The sequence below is a fragment of the Tympanuchus pallidicinctus genome, unplaced genomic scaffold (assembly GCF_026119805.1).
Source record: "Tympanuchus pallidicinctus isolate F22 unplaced genomic scaffold, pur_lepc_1.0 scaffold9, whole genome shotgun sequence".
Classification (NCBI taxonomy): domain Eukaryota; kingdom Metazoa; phylum Chordata; class Aves; order Galliformes; family Phasianidae; genus Tympanuchus; species Tympanuchus pallidicinctus.
Window position 1 is genome coordinate 16,307,275 of NW_026294813.1, and position 24,171 is coordinate 16,331,445.

General features: G+C 56.3%; 6 protein-coding genes across 12 annotated transcripts in view; 1 reads left to right on the forward strand and 5 right to left on the reverse strand.

Annotated features, from left to right (window-relative positions):
• The window catches only part of UBAP2 (ubiquitin associated protein 2), a 127,106-nt gene that overhangs the window by 90,994 nt on the left and 11,941 nt on the right, over positions 1-24,171 (forward strand). The gene's annotated exons all lie outside the window — the stretch shown is intronic.
• On the reverse strand, positions 3,288-3,866 carry LOC128074653 (interferon). The gene has a single exon (XM_052670695.1). It carries the CDS (start codon positions 3,864-3,866, stop codon positions 3,288-3,290), a length of 579 nt encoding a protein of 192 aa, XP_052526655.1.
• Positions 7,609-8,187, reverse strand: LOC128074654 (interferon). Its single transcript, XM_052670696.1, has one exon. It carries the CDS (start codon positions 8,185-8,187, stop codon positions 7,609-7,611), a length of 579 nt encoding a protein of 192 aa, XP_052526656.1.
• Positions 11,930-12,508, reverse strand: LOC128074655 (interferon). Its single transcript, XM_052670697.1, has one exon. It carries the CDS (start codon positions 12,506-12,508, stop codon positions 11,930-11,932), a length of 579 nt encoding a protein of 192 aa, XP_052526657.1.
• LOC128074657 (interferon) lies at positions 16,251-16,829 on the reverse strand. The gene has a single exon (XM_052670699.1). The coding sequence runs from the start codon at positions 16,827-16,829 to the stop codon at positions 16,251-16,253; it is 579 nt and encodes a 192-aa protein (XP_052526659.1).
• On the reverse strand, positions 20,572-21,150 carry LOC128074659 (interferon). Its single transcript, XM_052670701.1, has one exon. The coding sequence runs from the start codon at positions 21,148-21,150 to the stop codon at positions 20,572-20,574; it is 579 nt and encodes a 192-aa protein (XP_052526661.1).

Sequence of the window (24,171 nt, forward strand, 5' to 3'; positions counted from 1 at the left end):
GTGTGTTGCCCGTGGCTTGCTTTCTGTGCTTGTTTCTTAGAAAGCACTGCAAAGTGAAGCGCGTTGGAAGAACCTTGGGTAGTTTCCGGTGGCGTGAGGAACTCTGGGTTGGCTGTTGTAGTGGTCGGAGTAGGCAGCGCCGCCTGCGTTGGAGGCTGCTGAGAACATGTAGAAAAGGCTTGTGCTTGAGGAGGAATGAGAAAGGGAAGCGATGCTTCCGAGCGGGTGCTGCGGCTGCGGTGCTCCTCGGGCGCCGCGTCTCCTTCCTCCGTCGTCTCTTCTTTTCCTTGCTTCCTGTGGCATCCGGTGAGAAGGAGGAAATGGACCAGCAGGCGGATAGTTGTAAGGCAAGGATCTTACGTTGCGGAGGCCAAAGGTTTGTCTGAGTGTCCAGGAGGAGTCCACAAGCCTTATGGAGGCGAGCCCCCTGATGTAGTTATTAAGCACCTGTTGAGGATGCGGAGACTTGAGGAGATGATAGAACGAGAGGGTGGTTTGGTTTGGAAGGGACCTCAAGTGCCGTCCGCTTCCAAGCAACCCCCTTTCCGTGGGCAGCGCCGCCTTCCACTAGAGCGGGTTGCCCAACGCCCCCTCCAGCCTGACGTTGGAGGCTTCCGGTGTTGGGGCGTCCTCAGTTTCTGTGGGTGACCTTTTCCTGTGCCCCACCGCCCCTCAGAGGACAAAGTCTCTTGCTAACGTCTAGTGTGAACCTCCTCTCTTTTAGTTGCGAGCCGTTGCCCCCTGTCCTGCCATTGCAGTCCGCGTTTATGGTTCCCACGGCAGGTGTCCCGTAGGCCCCCTTTGTGTCACGGAATGGCTTGGGTTGGAAGGGGCCTCGGAGGTCATCATGTCGTTCCCACTCACTGCCGAGGGCGCGGTTGCCAACCGCAAGACTCAAGCCGTAGAGCAGGCTTCCCAGTGCTGCATCCAGCGTGGCCTGGAACACCTCCGGTACTGGGGGATATCCAGAATCTCTCTGGGCATCGTGTGCCAGTGCCTCACGTCCGTCTCCCCCTGGCATCTGATCTTAAACTCTTTTATTTTAAAGCCGTGTCCTGTCGCTATGTACCCGTGTGAAAAGTTGATTTTCCTCCTGTTTATAACGTCCCTGTAAGTACTGGCAGGCTGCAACGTGGTCACCCTGGTGCTTTGTGTTCTGCAGACCGGACAGGCAGAGTTCCGTCAGCTTGTCTTTGCAGGCGAAGCGCTCCAGCCCTCTGATTGTCCCTGTGGCCCTGCGCTGGCCTCTCACCAAAATCTCGCCAGCTTTCCTGAGCTGGGGCCCCAGACCTGGAGGCATTACTGCAGCTGGGGTGTCACGAGGGCAGAGCAGAGCGGGGGTGGGGGACAGTCGCCTCCCTCTCCCTGCTGGCCACTCCTCTCGATGCAGACCAGTACGCGGTCGGCCTTGGGGGCTGCAGGTGCCAACTGCTAGCTGATGTTAAGTTTTTTGTCTACCAGGACCCCTACATCCTTCTTGGCAGGGCTGCCCTCAAGGAGTTGTTCTCCCATGCTGCCTGCGTATCTTGGCGTTGTCCCCGCCCAAGTACAGCACCTTGCACTTGATTTTGTTGAACGTCCTTGGGTTTACATGGGCCCAGGTGGGTTTGAATTGGTCAGAGTCCCTTTGGATGGCATCCCTTCCTTCTGCCGTATCAGCTGCCGCGCTCAGCTTGATGCGCGAAGCCTGCAAACTTGGTGAGGGTGCAGGATCCCATCACCTGTGTTGCTGTTAAAGATGTTGAAGAGCAGTGGCCCCAAGACGCACCTTGGGGGACACCACTTGTGTCCGGCCTCCACCTGGGAGTAGAGCCTTGATCGCAGCCCTCGGGCCGCGAGCATGCAACCAATTCCTCATCCACCGAATAGCTGCACCTTTTGAACCCCCGTCTCTCCAATTTGTGACGTGGGTGAGGTGCAGGCCTTGCAGGAATTCCTTATCGATGGCATCGGTTGCCTTCTCTTTGGGCACCGATGCAGTCGCTCCATCGCAGGAGGCCACTGGGATAGTCAGGCACTAGCGCTATAGATGTGCCCCTGTTGAAGCCGTGGGGGCAGTCTCGGATCACCTGCTGGTCCCTCTGTTTTCCTGGCACTTCTGCTCGGTGATCTTCCTAGGCCTAGAGGCGAGGCTCTCCGGCCAGTATCTCCCCGCGTCTTCCTGCCTGCCTTTTTAAAAACGGGGAGTGATGTTTCCCTTTTTGCAGTCACCGGGCACTTTGCCTGACAGCCGTGACTTTTTTGGTTGGGCGGAGAGCTGCTTTGCAACCAGTTGAGGAGCGGAAGGACGAGCGAGTTGATCTGCCACCCTCCTCAAAACTCCTTCCGCTTGATGTCGTATGGTAGGGAATACCCCTTTGGGCCAGTTGGAGTCAGCTGTCCTAATTCTGCTCCCCCTCAGCTCCTTGGGCCCTTTGCTGAGAGTGGCCTTGGCTCTGTGCAGCACCGCTTAGCAGCAAGAGTAAGCGTTGGTGTGTTAGCAGCGTTGTTTTTCTCCTAGAACCAAAACACCGCATCGTATCAGGCGCTCTGAAGAAAACAGTTCTAGTCCCAGCCTGTGAAACTAAGACACAGCGGTACTCAAATCCACGCTGTGCCAGCGTTTTCCACCCCGAGGTGAGGCGGAGTGGTTGCCAAGAAGGTGCCCCGTCATGGTGGAGTAAGATGACTGTAGCTTCCCGTCTCTTAGCTCTGCTGTCTCCTTCCTTCTCCCTACCTTTGTCTGCTCTGCTTCCCCTTAGAAACTGTTTCTGGTGGGTTTCTCTGTGTGGGGTGATGTTTGACAGGATTTGCGTGAAGAGTCAAGTACTGCAGTGATACGCCGCCTTTGCGTTCTTGCTCACCGTACTCAAGGCTCGAGTTAACTGTAGGGCTACTTTTGGCCGTCCCCGCGGTACCGCTGTGGCCGTCAAGCTGCTGTGCTGAAAGTGATAATCAGCTTCTTGCTTTGGCTTTGTTAGTCAAAGCGGGCCGGTCTTGCTGCCGCAGGTGTCCCTGCTTTGTCTGCTTTTTGTGGCGAACTGGTGGATCTCCCTGGACCTGCAAGGTTTGCAGAAGAAGCAAGCGGGTACCAGAGTTTTCAGAGGTGTGTGTGAGAATCCCAGGGTTGGTTGCCCCCGAAAGGGGCTCCTGTGATTGAGCGCAAGGAGGCAGTCGCAGGCAGTTTTGGAAAGGAGAGCTTTATTTTGTCTGAATAAATAGAAGAATAAATAGACGAATAAATAGTCGTTTGTATAAATAGTTGAATAAATAGATAACTAGGAAGAGGGTGGGAGGTGCGCTTGGGGCTAGGTGCGCGTGTTGCCCACGAGGTCGTGGATGTGCAGGAACCAGGTGCGAGCTCGTAGGCGGACGTGGTCCCAGGCGCAGGCGCTGTAATCGTTGTCGTGGAGGAAGGTGTGGAGGCAGCTGAAGTGTTTGTTGATGGTGAGGTGAAGGTTGCGAGGCCATCGTGTGCGGGAGCGCGTGTCGCTGCCCGCCAAGCACTGCTCGAGGTGCTGGGTGTACCGCTGGATCTGGTTGAGGAGGCTTTGGCGTTGGCTGTCGACCCAGTGGGCTGGAGTGCTGGGTCCGCTGAGTATTTTGAAGAGGTGCTGGAGGATGTCGTGGGTGGTTTTGTCGGCTTGCCGGGCGTTGCTGGTGTCCAGGATGGTGTCGTTGAAGGAGCATGGCGCGCTGTGCTGTGGGCACGGCTGGGGTGGGCTGGGAGCCATGTCCCGGAGGAGCTGGAGGCTGTCGCGAGAGAAGGTGGCATCCTGGAGGCGAAGGTGGTTGCAGGCGGCGGCGGCTGCTAGAGCTTTCATAAGGAGCGTGAGCAGCAGGATGCTGTAGCCCCGTGGGTGCTGTGGGCTTGCAGGCACAGCCATGGTGGGACTCTGGTTGTGGTGGGCAGGAGCCTGGTGGGGCTGGGTGGTGGCAGTGGTCTGTGTGCTGCCGCGGTGCCGGCTTTATGTGGTGTGTCATCTTTCCCTTTGTCGCTTTCCTGTTGCCGAGAGATTTTGTCTGTGGCTTTCACTTTTGGCTGTTGGTTTTTGTGGTCTGGGAGCAAATGGCTTGGGTGTGCGTGGGGCTGTTGGTGGAGATCCTGGTCCGGCGGTGTGTTTTGGGTGGCTGGCTGCACGGGTTGGAAGGGGGATGTGAAAGTGGTGGGGCGGAATCTTCTGGGTCAGCTGTTCTGCAGATATCTGTTTTCATCCTTTCCCTTAGGCCTGCAGCGAGAGCTCTGGTGTATCCTTCAGTGAAATCCCTCTTCCTGTTCAACTCTGCTTTTCTTACGTAACGCCTTAATGCCGTAATGGGTGTTGGTCTTTCGACTTGAGATGTGTGTTGCCCGTGGCTTGCTTTCTGTGCTTGTTTCTTAGAAAGCACTGCAAAGTGAAGCGCGTTGGAAGAACCTTGGGTAGTTTCCGGTGGCGTGAGGAACTCTGGGTTGGCTGTTGTAGTGGTCGGAGTAGGCAGCGCCGCCTGCGTTGGAGGCTGCTGAGAACATGTAGAAAAGGCTTGTGCTTGAGGAGGAATGAGAAAGGGAAGCGATGCTTCCGAGCGGGTGCTGCGGCTGCGGTGCTCCTCGGGCGCCGCGTCTCCTTCCTCCGTCGTCTCTTCTTTTCCTTGCTTCCTGTGGCATCCGGTGAGAAGGAGGAAATGGACCAGCAGGCGGATAGTTGTAAGGCAAGGATCTTACGTTGCGGAGGCCAAAGGTTTGTCTGAGTGTCCAGGAGGAGTCCACAAGCCTTATGGAGGCGAGCCCCCTGATGTAGTTATTAAGCACCTGTTGAGGATGCGGAGACTTGAGGAGATGATAGAACGAGAGGGTGGTTTGGTTTGGAAGGGACCTCAAGTGCCGTCCGCTTCCAAGCAACCCCCTTTCCGTGGGCAGCGCCGCCTTCCACTAGAGCGGGTTGCCCAACGCCCCCTCCAGCCTGACGTTGGAGGCTTCCGGTGTTGGGGCGTCCTCAGTTTCTGTGGGTGACCTTTTCCTGTGCCCCACCGCCCCTCAGAGGACAAAGTCTCTTGCTAACGTCTAGTGTGAACCTCCTCTCTTTTAGTTGCGAGCCGTTGCCCCCTGTCCTGCCATTGCAGTCCGCGTTTATGGTTCCCACGGCAGGTGTCCCGTAGGCCCCCTTTGTGTCACGGAATGGCTTGGGTTGGAAGGGGCCTCGGAGGTCATCATGTCGTTCCCACTCACTGCCGAGGGCGCGGTTGCCAACCGCAAGACTCAAGCCGTAGAGCAGGCTTCCCAGTGCTGCATCCAGCGTGGCCTGGAACACCTCCGGTACTGGGGGATATCCAGAATCTCTCTGGGCATCGTGTGCCAGTGCCTCACGTCCGTCTCCCCCTGGCATCTGATCTTAAACTCTTTTATTTTAAAGCCGTGTCCTGTCGCTATGTACCCGTGTGAAAAGTTGATTTTCCTCCTGTTTATAACGTCCCTGTAAGTACTGGCAGGCTGCAACGTGGTCACCCTGGTGCTTTGTGTTCTGCAGACCGGACAGGCAGAGTTCCGTCAGCTTGTCTTTGCAGGCGAAGCGCTCCAGCCCTCTGATTGTCCCTGTGGCCCTGCGCTGGCCTCTCACCAAAATCTCGCCAGCTTTCCTGAGCTGGGGCCCCAGACCTGGAGGCATTACTGCAGCTGGGGTGTCACGAGGGCAGAGCAGAGCGGGGGTGGGGGACAGTCGCCTCCCTCTCCCTGCTGGCCACTCCTCTCGATGCAGACCAGTACGCGGTCGGCCTTGGGGGCTGCAGGTGCCAACTGCTAGCTGATGTTAAGTTTTTTGTCTACCAGGACCCCTACATCCTTCTTGGCAGGGCTGCCCTCAAGGAGTTGTTCTCCCATGCTGCCTGCGTATCTTGGCGTTGTCCCCGCCCAGGTACAGCACCTTGCACTTGATTTTGTTGAACGTCCTTGGGTTTACATGGGCCCAGGTGGGTTTGAATTGGTCAGAGTCCCTTTGGATGGCATCCCTTCCTTCTGCCGTATCAGCTGCCGCGCTCAGCTTGATGCGCGAAGCCTGCAAACTTGGTGAGGCTGCAGGATCCCATCACCTGTGTTGCTGTTAAAGATGTTGAAGAGCAGTGGCCCCAAGACGCACCTTGGGGGACACCACTTGTGTCCGGCCTCCACCTGGGAGTAGAGCCTTGATCGCAGCCCTCGGGCCGCGAGCATGCAACCAATTCCTCATCCACCGAATAGCTGCACCTTTTGAACCCCCGTCTCTCCAATTTGTGACGTGGGTGAGGTGCAGGCCTTGCAGGAATTCCTTATCGATGGCATCGGTTGCCTTCTCTTTGGGCACCGATGCAGTCGCTCCATCGCAGGAGGCCACTGGGATAGTCAGGCACTAGCGCTATAGATGTGCCCCTGTTGAAGCCGTGGGGGCAGTCTCGGATCACCTGCTGGTCCCTCTGTTTTCCTGGCACTTCTGCTCGGTGATCTTCCTAGGCCTAGAGGCGAGGCTCTCCGGCCAGTATCTCCCCGCGTCTTCCTGCCTGCCTTTTTAAAAACGGGGAGTGATGTTTCCCTTTTTGCAGTCACCGGGCACTTTGCCTGACAGCCGTGACTTTTTTGGTTGGGCGGAGAGCTGCTTTGCAACCAGTCGAGGAGCGGAAGGACGAGCGAGTTGATCTGCCACCCTCCTCAAAACTCCTTCCGCTTGATGTCGTATGGTAGGGAATACCCCTTGGGGCCAGTTGGAGTCAGCTGTCCTAATTCTGCTCCCCCTCAGCTCCTTGGGCCCTTTGCTGAGAGTGGCCTTGGCTCTGTGCAGCACCGCTTAGCAGCAAGAGTAAGCGTTGGTGTGTTAGCAGCGTTGTTTTTCTCCTAGAACCAAAACACCGCATCGTATCAGGCGCTCTGAAGAAAACAGTTCTAGTCCCAGCCTGTGAAACTAAGACACAGCGGTACTCAAATCCACGCTGTGGCAGCGTTCTCCACCCCGAGGTGAGGCGGAGTGGTTGCCAAGAAGGTGCCCCGTCATGGTGGAGTAAGATGACTGTAGCTTCCCGTCTCTTAGCTCTGCTGTCTCCTTCCTTCTCCCTACCTTTGTCTGCTCTGCTTCCCCTTAGAAGCTGTTTCTGGTGGGTTTCTCTGTGTGGGGTGATGTTTGACAGGATTTGCGTGAAGAGTCAAGTACTGCAGTGATACGCCGCCTTTGCGTTCTTGCTCACCGTACTCAAGGCTCGAGTTAACTGTAGGGCTACTTTTGGCCGTCCCCGCGGTACCGCTGTGGCCGTCAAGCTGCTGTGCTGAAAGTGATAATCAGCTTCTTGCTTTGGCTTTGTTAGTCAAAGCGGGCCGGTCTTGCTGCCGCAGGTGTCCCTGCTTTGTCTGCTTTTTGTGGCGAACTGGTGGATCTCCCTGGACCTGCAAGGTTTGCAGAAGAAGCAAGCGGGTACCAGAGTTTTCAGAGGTGTGTGTGAGAATCCCAGGGTTGGTTGCCCCCGAAAGGGGCTCCTGTGATTGAGCGCAAGGAGGCAGTCGCAGGCAGTTTTGGAAAGGAGAGCTTTATTTTGTCTGAATAAATAGAAGAATAAATAGACGAATAAATAGTCGTTTGTATAAATAGTTGAATAAATAGATAACTAGGAAGAGGGTGGGAGGTGCGCTTGGGGCTAGGTGCGCGTGTTGCCCACGAGGTCGTGGATGTGCAGGAACCAGGTGCGAGCTCGTAGGCGGACGTGGTCCCAGGCGCAGGCGCTGTAATCGTTGTCGTGGAGGAAGGTGTGGAGGCAGCTGAAGTGTTTGTTGATGGTGAGGTGAAGGTTGCGAGGCCATCGTGTGCGGGAGCGCGTGTCGCTGCCCGCCAAGCACTGCTCGAGGTGCTGGGTGTACCGCTGGATCTGGTTGAGGAGGCTTTGGCGTTGGCTGTCGACCCAGTGGGCTGGAGTGCTGGGTCCGCTGAGTATTTTGAAGAGGTGCTGGAGGATGTCGTGGGTGGTTTTGTCGGCTTGCCGGGCGTTGCTGGTGTCCAGGATGGTGTCGTTGAAGGAGCATGGCGCGCTGTGCTGTGGGCACGGCTGGGGTGGGCTGGGAGCCATGTCCCGGAGGAGCTGGAGGCTGTCGCGAGAGAAGGTGGCATCCTGGAGGCGAAGGTGGTTGCAGGCGGCGGCGGCTGCTAGAGCTTTCATAAGGAGCGTGAGCAGCAGGATGCTGTAGCCCCGTGGGTGCTGTGGGCTTGCAGGCACAGCCATGGTGGGACTCTGGTTGTGGTGGGCAGGAGCCTGGTGGGGCTGGGTGGTGGCAGTGGTCTGTGTGCTGCCGCGGTGCCGGCTTTATGTGGTGTGTCATCTTTCCCTTTGTCGCTTTCCTGTTGCCGAGAGATTTTGTCTGTGGCTTTCACTTTTGGCTGTTGGTTTTTGTGGTCTGGGAGCAAATGGCTTGGGTGTGCGTGGGGCTGTTGGTGGAGATCCTGGTCCGGCGGTGTGTTTTGGGTGGCTGGCTGCACGGGTTGGAAGGGGGATGTGAAAGTGGTGGGGCGGAATCTTCTGGGTCAGCTGTTCTGCAGATATCTGTTTTCATCCTTTCCCTTAGGCCTGCAGCGAGAGCTCTGGTGTATCCTTCAGTGAAATCCCTCTTCCTGTTCAACTCTGCTTTTCTTACGTAACGCCTTAATGCCGTAATGGGTGTTGGTCTTTCGACTTGAGATGTGTGTTGCCCGTGGCTTGCTTTCTGTGCTTGTTTCTTAGAAAGCACTGCAAAGTGAAGCGCGTTGGAAGAACCTTGGGTAGTTTCCGGTGGCGTGAGGAACTCTGGGTTGGCTGTTGTAGTGGTCGGAGTAGGCAGCGCCGCCTGCGTTGGAGGCTGCTGAGAACATGTAGAAAAGGCTTGTGCTTGAGGAGGAATGAGAAAGGGAAGCGATGCTTCCGAGCGGGTGCTGCGGCTGCGGTGCTCCTCGGGCGCCGCGTCTCCTTCCTCCGTCGTCTCTTCTTTTCCTTGCTTCCTGTGGCATCCGGTGAGAAGGAGGAAATGGACCAGCAGGCGGATAGTTGTAAGGCAAGGATCTTACGTTGCGGAGGCCAAAGGTTTGTCTGAGTGTCCAGGAGGAGTCCACAAGCCTTATGGAGGCGAGCCCCCTGATGTAGTTATTAAGCACCTGTTGAGGATGCGGAGACTTGAGGAGATGATAGAACGAGAGGGTGGTTTGGTTTGGAAGGGACCTCAAGTGCCGTCCGCTTCCAAGCAACCCCCTTTCCGTGGGCAGCGCCGCCTTCCACTAGAGCGGGTTGCCCAACGCCCCCTCCAGCCTGACGTTGGAGGCTTCCGGTGTTGGGGCGTCCTCAGTTTCTGTGGGTGACCTTTTCCTGTGCCCCACCGCCCCTCAGAGGACAAAGTCTCTTGCTAACGTCTAGTGTGAACCTCCTCTCTTTTAGTTGCGAGCCGTTGCCCCCTGTCCTGCCATTGCAGTCCGCGTTTATGGTTCCCACGGCAGGTGTCCCGTAGGCCCCCTTTGTGTCACGGAATGGCTTGGGTTGGAAGGGGCCTCGGAGGTCATCATGTCGTTCCCACTCACTGCCGAGGGCGCGGTTGCCAACCGCAAGACTCAAGCCGTAGAGCAGGCTTCCCAGTGCTGCATCCAGCGTGGCCTGGAACACCTCCGGTACTGGGGGATATCCAGAATCTCTCTGGGCATCGTGTGCCAGTGCCTCACGTCCGTCTCCCCCTGGCATCTGATCTTAAACTCTTTTATTTTAAAGCCGTGTCCTGTCGCTATGTACCCGTGTGAAAAGTTGATTTTCCTCCTGTTTATAACGTCCCTGTAAGTACTGGCAGGCTGCAACGTGGTCACCCTGGTGCTTTGTGTTCTGCAGACCGGACAGGCAGAGTTCCGTCAGCTTGTCTTTGCAGGCGAAGCGCTCCAGCCCTCTGATTGTCCCTGTGGCCCTGCGCTGGCCTCTCACCAAAATCTCGCCAGCTTTCCTGAGCTGGGGCCCCAGACCTGGAGGCATTACTGCAGCTGGGGTGTCACGAGGGCAGAGCAGAGCGGGGGTGGGGGACAGTCGCCTCCCTCTCCCTGCTGGCCACTCCTCTCGATGCAGACCAGTACGCGGTCGGCCTTGGGGGCTGCAGGTGCCAACTGCTAGCTGATGTTAAGTTTTTTGTCTACCAGGACCCCTACATCCTTCTTGGCAGGGCTGCCCTCAAGGAGTTGTTCTCCCATGCTGCCTGCGTATCTTGGCGTTGTCCCCGCCCAGGTACAGCACCTTGCACTTGATTTTGTTGAACGTCCTTGGGTTTACATGGGCCCAGGTGGGTTTGAATTGGTCAGAGTCCCTTTGGATGGCATCCCTTCCTTCTGCCGTATCAGCTGCCGCGCTCAGCTTGATGCGCGAAGCCTGCAAACTTGGTGAGGCTGCAGGATCCCATCACCTGTGTTGCTGTTAAAGATGTTGAAGAGCAGTGGCCCCAAGACGCACCTTGGGGGACACCACTTGTGTCCGGCCTCCACCTGGGAGTAGAGCCTTGATCGCAGCCCTCGGGCCGCGAGCATGCAACCAATTCCTCATCCACCGAATAGCTGCACCTTTTGAACCCCCGTCTCTCCAATTTGTGACGTGGGTGAGGTGCAGGCCTTGCAGGAATTCCTTATCGATGGCATCGGTTGCCTTCTCTTTGGGCACCGATGCAGTCGCTCCATCGCAGGAGGCCACTGGGATAGTCAGGCACTAGCGCTATAGATGTGCCCCTGTTGAAGCCGTGGGGGCAGTCTCGGATCACCTGCTGGTCCCTCTGTTTTCCTGGCACTTCTGCTCGGTGATCTTCCTAGGCCTAGAGGCGAGGCTCTCCGGCCAGTATCTCCCCGCGTCTTCCTGCCTGCCTTTTTAAAAACGGGGAGTGATGTTTCCCTTTTTGCAGTCACCGGGCACTTTGCCTGACAGCCGTGACTTTTTTGGTTGGGCGGAGAGCTGCTTTGCAACCAGTCGAGGAGCGGAAGGACGAGCGAGTTGATCTGCCACCCTCCTCAAAACTCCTTCCGCTTGATGTCGTATGGTAGGGAATACCCCTTGGGGCCAGTTGGAGTCAGCTGTCCTAATTCTGCTCCCCCTCAGCTCCTTGGGCCCTTTGCTGAGAGTGGCCTTGGCTCTGTGCAGCACCGCTTAGCAGCAAGAGTAAGCGTTGGTGTGTTAGCAGCGTTGTTTTTCTCCTAGAACCAAAACACCGCATCGTATCAGGCGCTCTGAAGAAAACAGTTCTAGTCCCAGCCTGTGAAACTAAGACACAGCGGTACTCAAATCCACGCTGTGGCAGCGTTCTCCACCCCGAGGTGAGGCGGAGTGGTTGCCAAGAAGGTGCCCCGTCATGGTGGAGTAAGATGACTGTAGCTTCCCGTCTCTTAGCTCTGCTGTCTCCTTCCTTCTCCCTACCTTTGTCTGCTCTGCTTCCCCTTAGAAGCTGTTTCTGGTGGGTTTCTCTGTGTGGGGTGATGTTTGACAGGATTTGCGTGAAGAGTCAAGTACTGCAGTGATACGCCGCCTTTGCGTTCTTGCTCACCGTACTCAAGGCTCGAGTTAACTGTAGGGCTACTTTTGGCCGTCCCCGCGGTACCGCTGTGGCCGTCAAGCTGCTGTGCTGAAAGTGATAATCAGCTTCTTGCTTTGGCTTTGTTAGTCAAAGCGGGCCGGTCCTGCTGCCGCAGGTGTCCCTGCTTTGTCTGCTTTTTGTGGCGAACTGGTGGATCTCCCTGGACCTGCAAGGTTTGCAGAAGAAGCAAGCGGGTACCAGAGTTTTCAGAGGTGTGTGTGAGAATCCCAGGGTTGGTTGCCCCCGAAAGGGGCTCCTGTGATTGAGCGCAAGGAGGCAGTCGCAGGCAGTTTTGGAAAGGAGAGCTTTATTTTGTCTGAATAAATAGAAGAATAAATAGACGAATAAATAGTCGTTTGTATAAATAGTTGAATAAATAGATAACTAGGAAGAGGGTGGGAGGTGCGCTTGGGGCTAGGTGCGCGTGTTGCCCACGAGGTCGTGGATGTGCAGGAACCAGGTGCGAGCTCGTAGGCGGACGTGGTCCCAGGCGCAGGCGCTGTAATCGTTGTCGTGGAGGAAGGTGTGGAGGCAGCTGAAGTGTTTGTTGATGGTGAGGTGAAGGTTGCGAGGCCATCGTGTGCGGGAGCGCGTGTCGCTGCCCGCCAAGCACTGCTCGAGGTGCTGGGTGTACCGCTGGATCTGGTTGAGGAGGCTTTGGCGTTGGCTGTCGACCCAGTGGGCTGGAGTGCTGGGTCCGCTGAGTATTTTGAAGAGGTGCTGGAGGATGTCGTGGGTGGTTTTGTCGGCTTGCCGGGCGTTGCTGGTGTCCAGGATGGTGTCGTTGAAGGAGCATGGCGCGCTGTGCTGTGGGCACGGCTGGGGTGGGCTGGGAGCCATGTCCCGGAGGAGCTGGAGGCTGTCGCGAGAGAAGGTGGCATCCTGGAGGCGAAGGTGGTTGCAGGCGGCGGCGGCTGCTAGAGCTTTCATAAGGAGCGTGAGCAGCAGGATGCTGTAGCCCCGTGGGTGCTGTGGGCTTGCAGGCACAGCCATGGTGGGACTCTGGTTGTGGTGGGCAGGAGCCTGGTGGGGCTGGGTGGTGGCAGTGGTCTGTGTGCTGCCGCGGTGCCGGCTTTATGTGGTGTGTCATCTTTCCCTTTGTCGCTTTCCTGTTGCCGAGAGATTTTGTCTGTGGCTTTCACTTTTGGCTGTTGGTTTTTGTGGTCTGGGAGCAAATGGCTTGGGTGTGCGTGGGGCTGTTGGTGGAGATCCTGGTCCGGCGGTGTGTTTTGGGTGGCTGGCTGCACGGGTTGGAAGGGGGATGTGAAAGTGGTGGGGCGGAATCTTCTGGGTCAGCTGTTCTGCAGATATCTGTTTTCATCCTTTCCCTTAGGCCTGCAGCGAGAGCTCTGGTGTATCCTTCAGTGAAATCCCTCTTCCTGTTCAACTCTGCTTTTCTTACGTAACGCCTTAATGCCGTAATGGGTGTTGGTCTTTCGACTTGAGATGTGTGTTGCCCGTGGCTTGCTTTCTGTGCTTGTTTCTTAGAAAGCACTGCAAAGTGAAGCGCGTTGGAAGAACCTTGGGTAGTTTCCGGTGGCGTGAGGAACTCTGGGTTGGCTGTTGTAGTGGTCGGAGTAGGCAGCGCCGCCTGCGTTGGAGGCTGCTGAGAACATGTAGAAAAGGCTTGTGCTTGAGGAGGAATGAGAAAGGGAAGCGATGCTTCCGAGCGGGTGCTGCGGCTGCGGTGCTCCTCGGGCGCCGCGTCTCCTTCCTCCGTCGTCTCTTCTTTTCCTTGCTTCCTGTGGCATCCGGTGAGAAGGAGGAAATGGACCAGCAGGCGGATAGTTGTAAGGCAAGGATCTTACGTTGCGGAGGCCAAAGGTTTGTCTGAGTGTCCAGGAGGAGTCCACAAGCCTTATGGAGGCGAGCCCCCTGATGTAGTTATTAAGCACCTGTTGAGGATGCGGAGACTTGAGGAGATGATAGAACGAGAGGGTGGTTTGGTTTGGAAGGGACCTCAAGTGCCGTCCGCTTCCAAGCAACCCCCTTTCCGTGGGCAGCGCCGCCTTCCACTAGAGCGGGTTGCCCAACGCCCCCTCCAGCCTGACGTTGGAGGCTTCCGGTGTTGGGGCGTCCTCAGTTTCTGTGGGTGACCTTTTCCTGTGCCCCACCGCCCCTCAGAGGACAAAGTCTCTTGCTAACGTCTAGTGTGAACCTCCTCTCTTTTAGTTGCGAGCCGTTGCCCCCTGTCCTGCCATTGCAGTCCGCGTTTATGGTTCCCACGGCAGGTGTCCCGTAGGCCCCCTTTGTGTCACGGAATGGCTTGGGTTGGAAGGGGCCTCGGAGGTCATCATGTCGTTCCCACTCACTGCCGAGGGCGCGGTTGCCAACCGCAAGACTCAAGCCGTAGAGCAGGCTTCCCAGTGCTGCATCCAGCGTGGCCTGGAACACCTCCGGTACTGGGGGATATCCAGAATCTCTCTGGGCATCGTGTGCCAGTGCCTCACGTCCGTCTCCCCCTGGCATCTGATCTTAAACTCTTTTATTTTAAAGCCGTGTCCTGTCGCTATGTACCCGTGTGAAAAGTTGATTTTCCTCCTGTTTATAACGTCCCTGTAAGTACTGGCAGGCTGCAACGTGGTCACCCTGGTGCTTTGTGTTCTGCAGACCGGACAGGCAGAGTTCCGTCAGCTTGTCTTTGCAGGCGAAGCGCTCCAGCCCTCTGATTGTCCCTGTGGCCCTGCGCTGGCCTCTCACCAAAATCTCGCCAGCTTTCCTGAGCTGGGGCCCCAGACCTGGAGGCATTACTGCAGCTGGGGTGTCACGAGGGCAGAGCAGAGCGGGGGTGGGGGACAGTCGCCTCCCTCTCCCTGCTGGCCACTCCTCTCGATGCAGACCAGTACGCGGTCGGCCTTGGGGGCTGCAGGTGCCAACTGCTAGCTGATGTTAAGTTTTTTGTCTACCAGGACCCCTACATCCTTCTTGGCAGGGCTGCCCTCAAGGAGTTGTTCTCCCATGCTGCCTGCGTATCTTGGCGTTGTCCCCGCCCAAGTACAGCACCTTGCACTTGATTTTGTTGAACGTCCTTGGGTTTACATGGGCCCAGGTGGGTTTGAATTGGTCAGAGTCCCTTTGGATGGCATCCCTTCCTTCTGCCGTATCAGCTGCCGCGCTCAGCTTGATGCGCGAAGCCTGCAAACTTGGTGAGGGTGCAGGATCCCATCACCTGTGTTGCTGTTAAAGATGTTGAAGAGCAGTGGCCCCAAGACGCACCTTGGGGGACACCACTTGTGTCCGGCCTCCACCTGGGAGTAGAGCCTTGATCGCAGCCCTCGGGCCGCGAGCATGCAACCAATTCCTCATCCACCGAATAGCTGCACCTTTTGAACCCCCGTCTCTCCAATTTGTGACGTGGGTGAGGTGCAGGCCTTGCAGGAATTCCTTATCGATGGCATCGGTTGCCTTCTCTTTGGGCACCGATGCAGTCGCTCCATCGCAGGAGGCCACTGGGATAGTCAGGCACTAGCGCTATAGATGTGCCCCTGTTGAAGCCGTGGGGGCAGTCTCGGATCACCTGCTGGTCCCTCTGTTTTCCTGGCACTTCTGCTCGGTGATCTTCCTAGGCCTAGAGGCGAGGCTCTCCGGCCAGTATCTCCCCGCGTCTTCCTGCCTGCCTTTTTAAAAACGGGGAGTGATGTTTCCCTTTTTGCAGTCACCGGGCACTTTGCCTGACAGCCGTGACTTTTTTGGTTGGGCGGAGAGCTGCTTTGCAACCAGTCGAGGAGCGGAAGGACGAGCGAGTTGATCTGCCACCCTCCTCAAAACTCCTTCCGCTTGATGTCGTATGGTAGGGAATACCCCTTGGGGCCAGTTGGAGTCAGCTGTCCTAATTCTGCTCCCCCTCAGCTCCTTGGGCCCTTTGCTGAGAGTGGCCTTGGCTCTGTGCAGCACCGCTTAGCAGCAAGAGTAAGCGTTGGTGTGTTAGCAGCGTTGTTTTTCTCCTAGAACCAAAACACCGCATCGTATCAGGCGCTCTGAAGAAAACAGTTCTAGTCCCAGCCTGTGAAACTAAGACACAGCGGTACTCAAATCCACGCTGTGGCAGCGTTCTCCACCCCGAGGTGAGGCGGAGTGGTTGCCAAGAAGGTGCCCCGTCATGGTGGAGTAAGATGACTGTAGCTTCCCGTCTCTTAGCTCTGCTGTCTCCTTCCTTCTCCCTACCTTTGTCTGCTCTGCTTCCCCTTAGAAGCTGTTTCTGGTGGGTTTCTCTGTGTGGGGTGATGTTTGACAGGATTTGCGTGAAGAGTCAAGTACTGCAGTGATACGCCGCCTTTGCGTTCTTGCTCACCGTACTCAAGGCTCGAGTTAACTGTAGGGCTACTTTTGGCCGTCCCCGCGGTACCGCTGTGGCCGTCAAGCTGCTGTGCTGAAAGTGATAATCAGCTTCTTGCTTTGGCTTTGTTAGTCAAAGCGGGCCGGTCCTGCTGCCGCAGGTGTCCCTGCTTTGTCTGCTTTTTGTGGCGAACTGGTGGATCTCCCTGGACCTGCAAGGTTTGCAGAAGAAGCAAGCGGGTACCAGAGTTTTCAGAGGTGTGTGTGAGAATCCCAGGGTTGGTTGCCCCCGAAAGGGGCTCCTGTGATTGAGCGCAAGGAGGCAGTCGCAGGCAGTTTTGGAAAGGAGAGCTTTATTTTGTCTGAATAAATAGAAGAATAAATAGACGAATAAATAGTCGTTTGTATAAATAGTTGAATAAATAGATAACTAGGAAGAGGGTGGGAGGTGCGCTTGGGGCTAGGTGCGCGTGTTGCCCACGAGGTCGTGGATGTGCAGGAACCAGGTGCGAGCTCGTAGGCGGACGTGGTCCCAGGCGCAGGCGCTGTAATCGTTGTCGTGGAGGAAGGTGTGGAGGCAGCTGAAGTGTTTGTTGATGGTGAGGTGAAGGTTGCGAGGCCATCGTGTGCGGGAGCGCGTGTCGCTGCCCGCCAAGCACTGCTCGAGGTGCTGGGTGTACCGCTGGATCTGGTTGAGGAGGCTTTGGCGTTGGCTGTCGACCCAGTGGGCTGGAGTGCTGGGTCCGCTGAGTATTTTGAAGAGGTGCTGGAGGATGTCGTGGGTGGTTTTGTCGGCTTGCCGGGCGTTGCTGGTGTCCAGGATGGTGTCGTTGAAGGAGCATGGCGCGCTGTGCTGTGGGCACGGCTGGGGTGGGCTGGGAGCCATGTCCCGGAGGAGCTGGAGGCTGTCGCGAGAGAAGGTGGCATCCTGGAGGCGAAGGTGGTTGCAGGCGGCGGCGGCTGCTAGAGCTTTCATAAGGAGCGTGAGCAGCAGGATGCTGTAGCCCCGTGGGTGCTGTGGGCTTGCAGGCACAGCCATGGTGGGACTCTGGTTGTGGTGGGCAGGAGCCTGGTGGGGCTGGGTGGTGGCAGTGGTCTGTGTGCTGCCGCGGTGCCGGCTTTATGTGGTGTGTCATCTTTCCCTTTGTCGCTTTCCTGTTGCCGAGAGATTTTGTCTGTGGCTTTCACTTTTGGCTGTTGGTTTTTGTGGTCTGGGAGCAAATGGCTTGGGTGTGCGTGGGGCTGTTGGTGGAGATCCTGGTCCGGCGGTGTGTTTTGGGTGGCTGGCTGCACGGGTTGGAAGGGGGATGTGAAAGTGGTGGGGCGGAATCTTCTGGGTCAGCTGTTCTGCAGATATCTGTTTTCATCCTTTCCCTTAGGCCTGCAGCGAGAGCTCTGGTGTATCCTTCAGTGAAATCCCTCTTCCTGTTCAACTCTGCTTTTCTTACGTAACGCCTTAATGCCGTAATGGGTGTTGGTCTTTCGACTTGAGATGTGTGTTGCCCGTGGCTTGCTTTCTGTGCTTGTTTCTTAGAAAGCACTGCAAAGTGAAGCGCGTTGGAAGAACCTTGGGTAGTTTCCGGTGGCGTGAGGAACTCTGGGTTGGCTGTTGTAGTGGTCGGAGTAGGCAGCGCCGCCTGCGTTGGAGGCTGCTGAGAACATGTAGAAAAGGCTTGTGCTTGAGGAGGAATGAGAAAGGGAAGCGATGCTTCCGAGCGGGTGCTGCGGCTGCGGTGCTCCTCGGGCGCCGCGTCTCCTTCCTCCGTCGTCTCTTCTTTTCCTTGCTTCCTGTGGCATCCGGTGAGAAGGAGGAAATGGACCAGCAGGCGGATAGTTGTAAGGCAAGGATCTTACGTTGCGGAGGCCAAAGGTTTGTCTGAGTGTCCAGGAGGAGTCCACAAGCCTTATGGAGGCGAGCCCCCTGATGTAGTTATTAAGCACCTGTTGAGGATGCGGAGACTTGAGGAGATGATAGAACGAGAGGGTGGTTTGGTTTGGAAGGGACCTCAAGTGCCGTCCGCTTCCAAGCAACCCCCTTTCCGTGGGCAGCGCCGCCTTCCACTAGAGCGGGTTGCCCAACGCCCCCTCCAGCCTGACGTTGGAGGCTTCCGGTGTTGGGGCGTCCTCAGTTTCTGTGGGTGACCTTTTCCTGTGCCCCACCGCCCCTCAGAGGACAAAGTCTCTTGCTAACGTCTAGTGTGAACCTCCTCTCTTTTAGTTGCGAGCCGTTGCCCCCTGTCCTGCCATTGCAGTCCGCGTTTATGGTTCCCACGGCAGGTGTCCCGTAGGCCCCCTTTGTGTCACGGAATGGCTTGGGTTGGAAGGGGCCTCGGAGGTCATCATGTCGTTCCCACTCACTGCCGAGGGCGCGGTTGCCAACCGCAAGACTCAAGCCGTAGAGCAGGCTTCCCAGTGCTGCATCCAGCGTGGCCTGGAACACCTCCGGTACTGGGGGATATCCAGAATCTCTCTGGGCATCGTGTGCCAGTGCCTCACGTCCGTCTCCCCCTGGCATCTGATCTTAAACTCTTTTATTTTAAAGCCGTGTCCTGTCGCTATGTACCCGTGTGAAAAGTTGATTTTCCTCCTGTTTATAACGTCCCTGTAAGTACTGGCAGGCTGCAACGTGGTCACCCTGGTGCTTTGTGTTCTGCAGACCGGACAGGCAGAGTTCCGTCAGCTTGTCTTTGCAGGCGAAGCGCTCCAGCCCTCTGATTGTCCCTGTGGCCCTGCGCTGGCCTCTCACCAAAATCTCGCCAGCTTTCCTGAGCTGGGGCCCCAGACCTGGAGGCATTACTGCAGCTGGGGTGTCACGAGGGCAGAGCAGAGCGGGGGTGGGGGACAGTCGCCTCCCTCTCCCTGCTGGCCACTCCTCTCGATGCAGACCAGTACGCGGTCGGCCTTGGGGGCTGCAGGTGCCAACTGCTAGCTGATGTTAAGTTTTTTGTCTACCAGGACCCCTACATCCTTCTTGGCAGGGCTGCCCTCAAGGAGTTGTTCTCCCATGCTGCCTGCGTATCTTGGCGTCGTCCCCGCCCAGGTACAGCACCTTGCACTTGATTTTGTTGAACGTCCTTGGGTTTACATGGGCCCAGGTGGGTTTGAATTGGTCAGAGTCCCTTTGGATGGCATCCCTTCCTTCTGCCGTATCAGCTGCCGCGCTCAGCTTGATGCGCGAAGCCTGCAAACTTGGTGAGGCTGCAGGATCCCATCACCTGTGTTGCTGTTAAAGATGTTGAAGAGCAGTGGCCCCAAGACGCACCTTGGGGGACACCACTTGTGTCCGGCCTCCACCTGGGAGTAGAGCCTTGATCGCAGCCCTCGGGCCGCGAGCATGCAACCAATTCCTCATCCACCGAATAGCTGCACCTTTTGAACCCCCGTCTCTCCAATTTGTGACGTGGGTGAGGTGCAGGCCTTGCAGGAATTCCTTATCGATGGCATCGGTTGCCTTCTCTTTGGGCACCGATGCAGTCGCTCCATCGCAGGAGGCCACTGGGATAGTCAGGCACTAGCGCTATAGATGTGCCCCTGTTGAAGCCGTGGGGGCAGTCTCGGATCACCTGCTGGTCCCTCTGTTTTCCTGGCACTTCTGCTCGGTGATCTTCCTAGGCCTAGAGGCGAGGCTCTCCGGCCAGTATCTCCCCGCGTCTTCCTGCCTGCCTTTTTAAAAACGGGGAGTGGTGTTTCCCTTTTTGCAGTCACCGGGCACTTTGCCTGACAGCCGTGACTTTTTTGGTTGGGCGGAGAGCTGCTTTGCAACCAGTCGAGGAGCGGAAGGACGAGCGAGTTGATCTGCCACCCTCCTCAAAACTCCTTCCGCTTGATGTCGTATGGTAGGGAATACCCCTTGGGGCCAGTTGGAGTCAGCTGTCCTAATTCTGCTCCCCCTCAGCTCCTTGGGCCCTTTGCTGAGAGTGGCCTTGGCTCTGTGCAGCACCGCTTAGCAGCAAGAGTAAGCGTTGGTGTGTTAGCAGCGTTGTTTTTCTCCTAGAACCAAAACACCGCATCGTATCAGGCGCTCTGAAGAAAACAGTTCTAGTCCCAGCCTGTGAAACTAAGACACAGCGGTACTCAAATCCACGCTGTGGCAGCGTTCTCCACCCCGAGGTGAGGCGGAGTGGTTGCCAAGAAGGTGCCCCGTCATGGTGGAGTAAGATGACTGTAGCTTCCCGTCTCTTAGCTCTGCTGTCTCCTTCCTTCTCCCTACCTTTGTCTGCTCTGCTTCCCCTTAGAAGCTGTTTCTGGTGGGTTTCTCTGTGTGGGGTGATGTTTGACAGGATTTGCGTGAAGAGTCAAGTACTGCAGTGATACGCCGCCTTTGCGTTCTTGCTCACCGTACTCAAGGCTCGAGTTAACTGTAGGGCTACTTTTGGCCGTCCCCGCGGTACCGCTGTGGCCGTCAAGCTGCTGTGCTGAAAGTGATAATCAGCTTCTTGCTTTGGCTTTGTTAGTCAAAGCGGGCCGGTCCTGCTGCCGCAGGTGTCCCTGCTTTGTCTGCTTTTTGTGGCGAACTGGTGGATCTCCCTGGACCTGCAAGGTTTGCAGAAGAAGCAAGCAGGTACCAGAGTTTTCAGAGGTGTGTGTGAGAATCCCAGGGTTGGTTGCCCCCGAAAGGGGCTCCTGTGATTGAGCGCAAGGAGGCAGTCGCAGGCAGTTTTGGAAAGGAGAGCTTTATTTTGTCTGAATAAATAGAAGAATAAATAGACGAATAAATAGTCGTTTGTATAAATAGTTGAATAAATAGATAACTAGGAAGAGGGTGGGAGGTGCGCTTGGGGCTAGGTGCGCGTGTTGCCCACGAGGTCGTGGATGTGCAGGAACCAGGTGCGAGCTCGTAGGCGGACGTGGTCCCAGGCGCAGGCGCTGTAATCGTTGTCGTGGAGGAAGGTGTGGAGGCAGCTGAAGTGTTTGTTGATGGTGAGGTGAAGGTTGCGAGGCCATCGTGTGCGGGAGCGCGTGTCGCTGCCCGCCAAGCACTGCTCGAGGTGCTGGGTGTACCGCTGGATCTGGTTGAGGAGGCTTTGGCGTTGGCTGTCGACCCAGTGGGCTGGAGTGCTGGGTCCGCTGAGTATTTTGAAGAGGTGCTGGAGGATGTCGTGGGTGGTTTTGTCGGCTTGCCGGGCGTTGCTGGTGTCCAGGATGGTGTCGTTGAAGGAGCATGGCGCGCTGTGCTGTGGGCACGGCTGGGGTGGGCTGGGAGCCATGTCCCGGAGGAGCTGGAGGCTGTCGCGAGAGAAGGTGGCATCCTGGAGGCGAAGGTGGTTGCAGGCGGCGGCGGCTGCTAGAGCTTTCATAAGGAGCGTGAGCAGCAGGATGCTGTAGCCCCGTGGGTGCTGTGGGCTTGCAGGCACAGCCATGGTGGGACTCTGGTTGTGGTGGGCAGGAGCCTGGTGGGGCTGGGTGGTGGCAGTGGTCTGTGTGCTGCCGCGGTGCCGGCTTTATGTGGTGTGTCATCTTTCCCTTTGTCGCTTTCCTGTTGCCGAGAGATTTTGTCTGTGGCTTTCACTTTTGGCTGTTGGTTTTTGTGGTCTGGGAGCAAATGGCTTGGGTGTGCGTGGGGCTGTTGGTGGAGATCCTGGTCCGGCGGTGTGTTTTGGGTGGCTGGCTGCACGGGTTGGAAGGGGGATGTGAAAGTGGTGGGGCGGAATCTTCTGGGTCAGCTGTTCTGCAGATATCTGTTTTCATCCTTTCCCTTAGGCCTGCAGCGAGAGCTCTGGTGTATCCTTCAGTGAAATCCCTCTTCCTGTTCAACTCTGCTTTTCTTACGTAACGCCTTAATGCCGTAATGGGTGTTGGTCTTTCGACTTGAGATGTGTGTTGCCCGTGGCTTGCTTTCTGTGCTTGTTTCTTAGAAAGCACTGCAAAGTGAAGCGCGTTGGAAGAACCTTGGGTAGTTTCCGGTGGCGTGAGGAACTCTGGGTTGGCTGTTGTAGTGGTCGGAGTAGGCAGCGCCGCCTGCGTTGGAGGCTGCTGAGAACATGTAGAAAAGGCTTGTGCTTGAGGAGGAATGAGAAAGGGAAGCGATGCTTCCGAGCGGGTGCTGCGGCTGCGGTGCTCCTCGGGCGCCGCGTCTCCTTCCTCCGTCGTCTCTTCTTTTCCTTGCTTCCTGTGGCATCCGGTGAGAAGGAGGAAATGGACCAGCAGGCGGATAGTTGTAAGGCAAGGATCTTACGTTGCGGAGGCCAAAGGTTTGTCTGAGTGTCCAGGAGGAGTCCACAAGCCTTATGGAGGCGAGCCCCCTGATGTAGTTATTAAGCACCTGTTGAGGATGCGGAGACTTGAGGAGATGATAGAACGAGAGGGTGGTTTGGTTTGGAAGGGACCTCAAGTGCCGTCCGCTTCCAAGCAACCCCCTTTCCGTGGGCAGCGCCGCCTTCCACTAGAGCGGGTTGCCCAACGCCCCCTCCAGCCTGACGTTGGAGGCTTCCGGTGTTGGGGCGTCCTCAGTTTCTGTGGGTGACCTTTTCCTGTGCCCCACCGCCCCTCAGAGGACAAAGTCTCTTGCTAACGTCTAGTGTGAACCTCCTCTCTTTTAGTTGCGAGCCGTTGCCCCCTGTCCTGCCATTGCAGTCCGCGTTTATGGTTCCCACGGCAGGTGTCCCGTAGGCCCCCTTTGTGTCCGTGCACTACCGTGCACTCAGTGTTTGGTGCTAATGTCTTCTCTGGACCCGGCAGGCACTTCTGCCTCTGCTTGTGTTTGAGATGATTCACAGAATCACTCAGAATCACAGAATCACCCGGGTTGGAAGGGACCTCAAGGATCATGTAGTTCCAATCCCCCTGCCTAGCAGGGCCACCAAACATACACATTCAGATCAGGTTGCCCAGGACCCCGTCCAACCTGGCCTTGAACACGTCCAAGGACGGGGCATCCACAACCTCCCTGGGCAGCCGTTCCAGGGCCTTACCACTCTCCTTTTAAAGAAATTCCCCCTAACATCCAACCTAAATCTTCCCTCCTTCAACTTGGATCCATTTCCCCTAGTCCTGCTATTGTCAGCCCTTTTGAAGAGTTTACTCTCCTCCTGTGTGTAGGTTCCCTTCAGGTTTTGATAGGCTGCAATGAGGTCACCCCGCAGCCTTCTCTTCTCCAGGCTGCACAAGCCCAACTCCCTCAGCCTGACCTCATAGGGGAGGTGCTCCAGCTCCCTGATCATCTTAGTCGCCCTCCTCTGGACCCTTTCCAAAATCTCAATGTCTTTCTTGTACTGAGGGCTCCACACCTGGACACAGTACTCCAGATGGGGCCTCACAAGAGCCGAGTAGAGAGGGACAATCACCTCCCTCTCCCTGCTGACCACCCCTCTCCTGATGGAGCCCAGGATCCCATTTGCTTTTCGAGCTGCCAGAGCGCACTGCTGGCTCATGTTAAGTCTCTCATCCATCAGGACCCCAGGTCCTTCTCTGCCGAGCTGCTCTCAAGGACCACTCCTCCCAGCCTGTACGGGTGCCTGGGGTTCTTCCGGCCCAAATGCAAAACCTTGCACTTTGCCGCGTTGAACCTCATTAGGTTCACCCGAGCCCAGCTTTCCAGCCTGTCGAGGTCCCTCTGAATGGCATCCCTTCCTTCCACCGTATCAACTGCACCACTCAGCTTGGTGTCGTCAGCAAACTTGCTGAGGGTGCACTCAATTCCCTCATCGATGTCATTAATAAAGATGTTAAAGAGCACCGGTCCCAAGACAGACCCTTGGGGGACACCACTTGTTACCGGCCTCACCTGGACATAGAGCCATTGACCACCACCCTCTGTCTGCGGCCTTTCAACCAATTGCTTATCCATCGGGTCGTCCACCCATCAAATCCACTTCCCTCCAATTTGGAGATGAGGATGTGGTGGGGGACCATGTCAAAGGCCTTGCTCAGGTCCAGGTAAATGACATCGGTCGCCTTCCCTTTGTCCACCAATGCCGTCACTCCATCATAGAAGGCCACAAGATTAGTTAGGCATGACCTTCCTTTGGTGAAGTAGTCAGTTTTTCGCTCTTTATTAGCCAAGTATATACTTAACTTTCAATGAAGGCTCTCGTTTTTCTTTCTTTTATTCTAAATAATGTGAACTTTCAGACTGTGGTAGTGATTGTCTTGCTGTGCTCCTTGTTGTTGAGTGTTCATCTTGAGTTATGACATCAGTTTTTTTCTCTTTAGTTCAGGAAGTGCATCTAATTTTGGGTACACGCACAAGTTTGTATGATTACCTGGCTTTGATTTGTCTATTGAAAATGTCTTTAATAGGTTGTTTGAATCTACTGGGCTTATTAATACTGTAGGATTAAAGCTTCTCACGCAGCCTTGTCACTTTCTACTTGTATCTGAATAGAGACGTTAGTGATATTTTGATCGGTGTCTTCTCCCATGTAATAAGTGACAGATCAGGA